Source organism: Bos javanicus, chromosome 23 (assembly GCF_032452875.1).
Source record: "Bos javanicus breed banteng chromosome 23, ARS-OSU_banteng_1.0, whole genome shotgun sequence".
NCBI lineage: Eukaryota > Metazoa > Chordata > Mammalia > Artiodactyla > Bovidae > Bos > Bos javanicus.
In genome coordinates, this window is record NC_083890.1 from 25,081,691 (window position 1) to 25,089,594 (window position 7,904).

A 7,904-nucleotide genomic window follows, 5' to 3' on the forward strand; every position below is an offset into this window, starting at 1 on the left:
TTATACAAGGACTCTTCTAAGCAAACATTTTCAAGCACATATTTGGAAACTGTGCTGTTCAACACTGTAAAAATAAAGATAAATGGGACAAAACTGGAGCCCTCGTGGAAGGGGAAGATAGGGAGGAGAGGAGGAAGGAAAGGAGACTGTTTGGTGCCCCTGGAATGTCTCTTCGTGTAGCCGTTTAATTTTGCTGCTCTTTGTCTTTAGGAAATAGGGTTGGGTCTTATCCCTTGCCTTGATGAGTCTTAGAAATCAACTAGGGGACACATCTTATAAACCAACTCTGTATGTTTCATACTAGACAAAGTGCTAACTACTTCAGTGGTAGCATCTTCATCTTTCTGCTCCTCTGAAGCTCTTTCACTCTCTCTGGTCCTTCATTCCAAGAAGGCTTAGCTGAGATCCTGGGTAGTTGGCTTTTCATGTCTGCTTGGTTTGAGGTCATTTAAAGGACATTGAAAATGGAACAGATAATGCAGCTTAGATGCTGAGATTCCCAAATATTGTGGGGGGAAAAAGAGCAGAGGAAATTGCCTGCCACAGGTTGGACAAGTTTTCAATCCTCACTGTGGAGCACTCTAGTACTCCTGAAGTCTACTCTAGTACTCCTGAGGACTCCCTTAGTACTCCAGCACCCCTGAAGACTCCTCTAATACTCCTATAGTACTAGAGTGGAGGAGGACAGGCCAAGATTTTACTCACATTAAGAAATAAGTCTTGCCTTCTGCTTGCCATTGTCATTCTGACTTATCTGTGGTTGCCTTTTGAAAACTACTTCCTACAGAAATTCTTCCAACTATCCCCTCCAGCTTTTTAAATGGCTATAAAAGATTTCAGCCATTTTTCTCCCCCAGTTTTGTTGAGATATAATTTTATTGATATAATTGACAAATAACATTGTATAAGTTTAAAGTGTACACCATAATGCCCTGATACATGCATATACTGCAAAATGTTTACCACATTACGAGTGGTTAATATTCATCACCAGACAGTTATAGCTTTTTTTCCCTTGCAATACTTTTTAAGCTCTATTCTCTTAACTTTCAAATATATGGTACAGTCTTGTTAACTATGGCACAGACTTGCTAACAGTCATGTTGTACCTCACATCTCCAGGACTTATTTATATTAAAACTGGAAGTTTCTACCTCTTGATCACTTTCACCCAGTTTTCCCACCCCTCACCCTCCGCCTCTGAAAATCACAAATCTGATCTCTATTTCTTATAAATCTGGGTATTTTAATATTCCACATGTAAGCAAGATCATACAATATTTGTTTTTCTCTTTCTGGCTTAGCATAATGCCCTCAAGGTCCATCCATATTGTTGCAAATGACTTGATTTCCTTCTTTTTTACAGCTCAATGGTATATATATATATATTTGTATATATATACATGCACCACATTTTCTTTGCCCGTGCACCTGTCTTGGGTCGCTTCCATGTCTTGGCTACTGTAAATGATGCTGCAGTGAGCACAGTGGTGCAGATGTCTCTTCAGGATAGTGATTTGGTTTCATTCCGTTATTCGTCTAGGAGTGGGATTACTGGATCATCTGGTATAGTTCTACTTTTGATCTTTTGAGGAACCTCCATACTGTTTTCCACAGTGGCTGTACCAAATGACACTCCCGCCAGCAGTGCACAAGGGTTCTGATTTGGATCATCTTAAAGGACAGAGGTTTAGAAGCATCTCATTGTTGCAGTGATCCAAACCCAGGCACCCCATTTCTTCATCAAAATCCCATTTGTTGCTCTTGCCAGGCAGGGCATATTGATGATAAGGCTGAGAGGTGTGGGTGAGGAGAAGAGGGTCTTCCTGGGGTGAATGGCATGTGGTGGGAGGGTGGTAGCTGTTAAAATCCACAGGCACCTTCTCTTCATAAAGTTCACCCCCTTGATTTGGCCATATGGGTGGATAGCTGGATTTGACTGCTGGTGGTTCCACTGGAACCGGCTGGTGGAAGGGTTCTGAAGAGCTCTGGGAAGGGGAGAAGTCGTAGGGCCAGCTGGTCAGAGGAAACGGGTAACTGGGGCAACTATTGTCATTCAGAGGACTTCGTCCCAAAGCCACATTCTTATTCCATGTCTGCAGATCACTGTAATCAGAGAAGACTCCAGAGATGGAGGGCTGGAGCAGGTCTCCACTGCTGGAGACCCGACTGTGGGACAAATCCCATTTGTCGTAGAGCTGAGGGGGGCCCAGAGTGGGAGTGAGGTTTGCCAGCTCAGAGGTACCCCCCAAACCATAGCTCTCGGTGAAGGATGAGCCGTCATTCCATGCCTTCTGCTGGGGAGTGTAACCTATCACGTGTCCGCTGTAACCAGGAGGCAGTTGGACAGCTTCCTGGAAAGACCAAGTTAAATTTTCCCAACTTTGTGTTTCACCTGGAAGAGGCTGGAAAGACAAAAGCTCGTGTTAATAAGTTAAACTCACCCTCCTACCCCAGGCACTCATGAGTGACCCTGCACAAGTAAGTGCTCTGTGCATTTTCCTCATTCCCTACATACTCGAAGCACAAACACACTTAGGGCTTTGCACAAGCACACAAGGCCTGCAAGAACTCAAGGCTGCTGCCATTTCAACGCGAAATCTGACCAACCAGGAAGGGCTGCATGGCCCTTCTTTTACTTGAACGGAGAATGTTTAGAACATTCCACCTCAAATGCAAATCTGAAACCCTGATTGCCTCTGTGAGAAACTTGTAAGGGGCTATGTAAGACAAATCAAACCACAGCTTCAGAGTTTTACATTATCCTCAGAGGAATCTCAACTTCCTCCTTGACTTCTCTACTTTTTAATGGATTCCAAGAGTTTATTTTTTTTCTCAAAACTCCAAGCTCACTTTGTTGAATCACAGACCTCTGGCATATGATGTGGTCAACTTCTTTTTCTAAATGGAGAAAGTATATCATTCTCCAGTTAATCACAAGAAAAGAATCTGCTTGAGGACTAAGTTATCTTCTTGTTTATGTAAAACTATTGACTAATAGGGCTTTCTTGGTGGCTCAGTGGTAAAGAATGTGCCTGCCAATGCAGGAGACGCAAGTTGGACCCCTGGGTTGAGAAGATCTCCTGGGAAAGAAATGGCAACCCACTCCATAGTCTTGCCTGGAAAATGCTATGGACAGAGGAGCCTGGCAGGCCACAGTCCATGGAGTCACAAAAGAGTCGGACACAACTTAGCAACTACACAACCACAACAACTGAGGAATAAGAGGATGGAGTTGGAAAGACCGACCAGGAAGGATGAGTGAGAAGAAACCTCCTGCAACTTCTGCCAGGGTTGGTAGGTGGGATAAGGGACCCGTTGCTGGGATTCAGGGGCTCCTATTTCCCTGAAATTGTGACTCAAATTATGACTTTTTTCCCTTAAGGTACATTAGAACCTCCAAGGATGGACTGGCTCAATTTCTGTACTCCTGAAACGTGGACCATTGACCAGTAGAAAAAGTATGCTGCATGCTTGTTCAGTCACTTCAGTTGTGTCCACCTCTTTGTGACCTTATGGACTCTAGCCCACCAGGCTCCTCTGTTCATGGGATTCTCCAGGCAAGAATACTGGAATGAGTTGCCATGCCCTCCTCCAGGGGATCTTCCCCACCCCAGGATTGAACCTGCATCTCTTGTGCCTCCTGCATTGGCAGGCGGGATCTTTACCACTAGCAGCACCTGGGAAGCCTAGGAAAAAGTATAGGAATTAGTAAAACACTATTAAGCAGACAAACCCTACCTACAGTATAACACCCAGAAAGCCATGAACATCACAGCACAGTTTGACTGTGGGGAGAAGTGGGCATCCCCACGTCCCCAGATGACCACTGTTTTCAAAAACTGCCTGGTTGTTTCATCTTGGTGAAGTGCACGAAGGAAATCATTGGCTTTGGGGGAGAATGAAGAAGTATGAGGCTCAGATTTTATGCAGATCATTTCTTTTTGGTTCTAGCAGAAATACAGAGAGTGCCAAACACAGGTTAAGTACTAATTCAGGTCTCTTTTTAACTATAGTAGGGAAGATGATTCTGAAATTATATGGACTTTATGGTTGAGGGCATGCTACAAGGATGGTAGACATTAAGAGGAAAAGTATTCATAGTCACATATTCAGTTTCTTTGCCAGATGCTAGCTCATAGGTGAGCCTGAAGATATATGATTTGGGGCTCTCCTTTGTAGGTTCAAAGACCTGCTATAGATTCTGCCTAGGAATTTGTGCTCAGTCGTGTCTGACTTGCAACCCCATGGACTGCACCTTCTAGGCTCTTCTGTCCATGGAATTTTCCAGGTAGGCATATTGGAATGCGTTGCCATTTCCTATTCCAGGGGATCTTCCTGACCCAGGGGTAGAACCCATATCTCTTGGGTCTCCTGTATTAGCAGATGGATTCTTTACCACTAGCGGCATGTGGGAAGCCCTCATTTGTAGGTGATGACAGGGAAATCTACTGCTGCCACCACAGGGCTGGCAAGTCCCCATATATTTTGAAGATGCATGGAGCAAGGTTACCTTTATCTCTGGGCTCTGTTTCAGCTTCGAGGAGACTGAGGAAGACGCCGAGTGCGTTTTCTTCACTGCTCTTCTGGCCTCGGCTTCCAATTTGGTTTCTGGCTTTGGATGGTCATGCTCTCCCTTTGACTTAAAGGAGAAGAAGCAGTGAAATAAACAACTAGACGTACTTTATGGTATGTAAACTCTTATCCTGTTCTCTGCTGTCGGACTGGGTGCTGTTGCAGTTGACTGTTGTCACAAGATCAGAGCAACCTTTTAATATCCTCCCAGGGTTGGATAGCATCACTGATTCAATGGACATGAGGTTGAGCAAACTCCGGGAGACAGTGAGGGACAGGGAAGCCTGGCATACTATATGCAGTCCACGGGGTTGAAAAGAGTCGGACACAACTTAGTGACTGAACAAGAAGCCCACCAACCCGCCGGCCTTTGCTGATGGCACGCCTTCTTTGCACGGTGCCTCTCCCCAGCCCTGCCACGTCACATTCATAGTGATAATGAGTAACACTGATTATACATATTCTTGAATCTTCAGCGCAATGTTGTGAGGGCCACACCATTACCATCACCCCCAGCTTACAGAGTAGGAGGCGATGGAGGCATGGAGAGATTTACCACCTGGGAAACCTCCACCAGTAAAGTGGGGAAACTGGGATCCAGAGTGTGCCAGAGCCAGCCAGCTGGAGAGCCAACTGTTGGCCATTCAGGTATTTTGTGAGCTGGTTGTTAAAAATGGCTTGACACTTTGCTGTACACCTGAAATTAACACAACACTGTAAATCGACTATGGGTGTGCGTGCATGCTCAGTCATGTCTGACTCTTTGTGACCCCATGGACCACTAGGCTTCTCTGTCTATGGGATTTTCTAAGCAAGAATACTGGAGTGGGTTGCCGTTTCCTCCTCCAAGGTACCTTCCTCCAGGGATCAAACCCATGTCTCTTGTGTCTCCTGCTTTGGCAAGCAGCTTCTCTAACACTAGCACCACCTGGGAAGCTCCCCACAAATCAACTATACTCCAATAGAATTAAAATTTTTAAAAATATATTTGTTGGAGATACTGAATGAACAAACAGGAAAGCAAGGAAAGAAAATTTCAGGTCATCCTGCGCAGTTCTACCAAAGAGATCTTTCCAGAGAATTTCTGTCAAGCTTAATATCTTCATTCTCTATTACCTTCAATATTAATTTTTGATATGCTTTTGCCATGAAACCCTGTGTTCAACCTTATGATCATGTAAGTATTATGAAAAAATGTATACTAAAATAATTAACTTAAAGAAAACCAACTTGAAATCACCCATGATGAAAATAGTTATATTCCAGAAGTTGGCAAACCCTGTACATTCAGAGCATTTTCTTTTCAGAGGCAGGTTTAGGAAGGACTCAGATCCAAACAGTCCAGCTCTCAGGGTCCATTGTTTCTACCACCTCCCTGGAGAGGACCCCTTAATACCACATTTTACCAAAAACTGGGGCTTAGGGGAGTAACGCAATGTGTCCACGTTTACTGGTCTGCGGAAGGCCAGTGCACGGGGGCTCATGTTGCCGACAGCATGTCACCCCCTTGGAACCTGGGCTCTGCCCTTGGATCCTCTCTCAAGGTTCAAGGTACAGACGTTCATTTGCCCAGAGGGCTCCCCCAGGGAGGGTGCAGACTCCCCTCCACTTGTGCCTCTCACGGAGGCAAGTCTCCCTCGTGCTCTGTGAACAGTTCTTGAAGTAAAGAGAAACGGAATCGCTAACGTAAATCCAACCTGGAAAAATATGAAGCGTCCGTCGTGCCTCCAGAAGTTGGTGACGGGAAAGCCCCCGTGGCCCCGGCAGGGAATGAGCTTCAGGGGCCCGTCGCAGTTGGGACAGCGTTTTCCTACAAAAGAGCAGAGGAAGGTGACCACGCCCGGCAGAGCCCGGCCAGCGGACCCCTGAGTCTGTGCAGCTCTGCCTGTGTCAGACTTGACTCCTGCACAGCAAAGAGTCCACCTGGGCACAGTTTCACAGACCTTCACCCACTGGGCATGACTCCTGGGCCTAGGAGACCAGACCACTAAAGCAGCCCAGGTCAGTCTCACAGGTGGTAGAGGAAGCAGTTACTTACTGAGAGGAATATTTTACAGGTTGGGGGTGGGCAGGGGGTGGGAGCTCTTTTAAGCAAAAAAAAAAAAAAAATCCTTCTCTCCTTATTTACCAATACTTCAAATTCTTTGTAAAGAGGAAAAAATCCTTTCACTTCACAATTTGAACTAAGGGTCAAGGAGCAAAACCACATGACAGAGAGAATGCAGCTGCTAAATTTCCACTAAAGTGTAAATGACTGATACCATCCTGCCCTGAGAGCAAGTTTGGAAAACAAAAGACAAGGAAAGAACTTGAGGTCTGAAGTGGGCAATGCACAGGGAATGCTGAATGCATCTATTTCACAATCTGATGAATATGATAAAAAAAAATGAAGAATTAGCATGTGATGATGGCCTGAACCTAAATGGCATGGAATTGAGCCTAACCTCATATTTAGTCCCGGGTCCCCTCTTCGGATCAAAACACTCACTGAGATCATTTGGGGGACCCCATTCCCCAAGGTGTAGGGTGGCAAGCCTGATGCACAACTTTCTCTTACACTATTCATGTATGTGACTGCACTGATGAATTATTGTTTGTCCCCTGAGTGATGCATCTTCCATTTAACAGAGGCCCCAAATCAGATCTTAACCCTGGGGAGCAGTGTTAGCGGTGGGTGCAGCGGGCACGGCAGATCTATGGGAATACAGGGGCCCCGGGGACTGGCTGGCTGTCCTTAAAATGATCTCTAGAAACAGCCCTGGTCTCCTCCACCCTCCCTTGGGAGGAGGGAGAACTTTAAGGCCCCTCAGGGCGGGAACACTACTCACTCTGCTGCTTCTGCCGGGCCTTGTCGCAGATGGCTGGCCTCAGGTAGACCTTGCGGCCCTCGGCGACCGAGCAGTCGCGGCCGCACACCACCACGCCCAGGCAGGACTTCTTGAGGATGCGGGAGTTGTGGTTGTTGGTGTTGCGCATGGCCCAGCTGCTCAGGTGGCGCTGTGCGTTCCTGTCGTCGGAGCTGTAGATGTGTTTCTCGTAGGCATCAGGCCACTCCTGGAACCAGTCCGTCTTTTTCACGTTCTGATGAAAACACAAAGGAGATTATTATAGTTTGAGCTGAAGTCACCACTGGGCATAAAGGTGGCCTGGTGCGCAGCTCTTCTGGGCGCTGTATCTCTGGCAAAGACCAAGCTGGATCTTACCACGTGATCTGAGCATGCACAGCCTGGCTGCAGCCACGTGACCACTGGGTCCATCCCACATCTGCCCCCTGGACCAGAATGGCTTGTGATGCAGCCCTCTGCGCGACTGATGCTCCTCTAGCCTTT

General features: G+C 46.4%; 1 protein-coding gene across 1 annotated transcript; it reads right to left on the reverse strand.

Moving 5' to 3' along the window:
- Window positions 1-591: 591 nt before the first annotated feature.
- On the reverse strand, window positions 592-7,665 carry GCM1 (glial cells missing transcription factor 1; the record flags this gene model as incomplete). The annotated part of the gene is made up of 4 exons (XM_061399388.1): window positions 592-2,405; window positions 4,514-4,642; window positions 6,273-6,385; window positions 7,404-7,665. Coding segments are annotated over 4 exons (1,239 nt in total), but the record flags the coding sequence as incomplete, so codon positions are not given.
- Window positions 7,666-7,904: the final 239 nt, after the last annotated feature.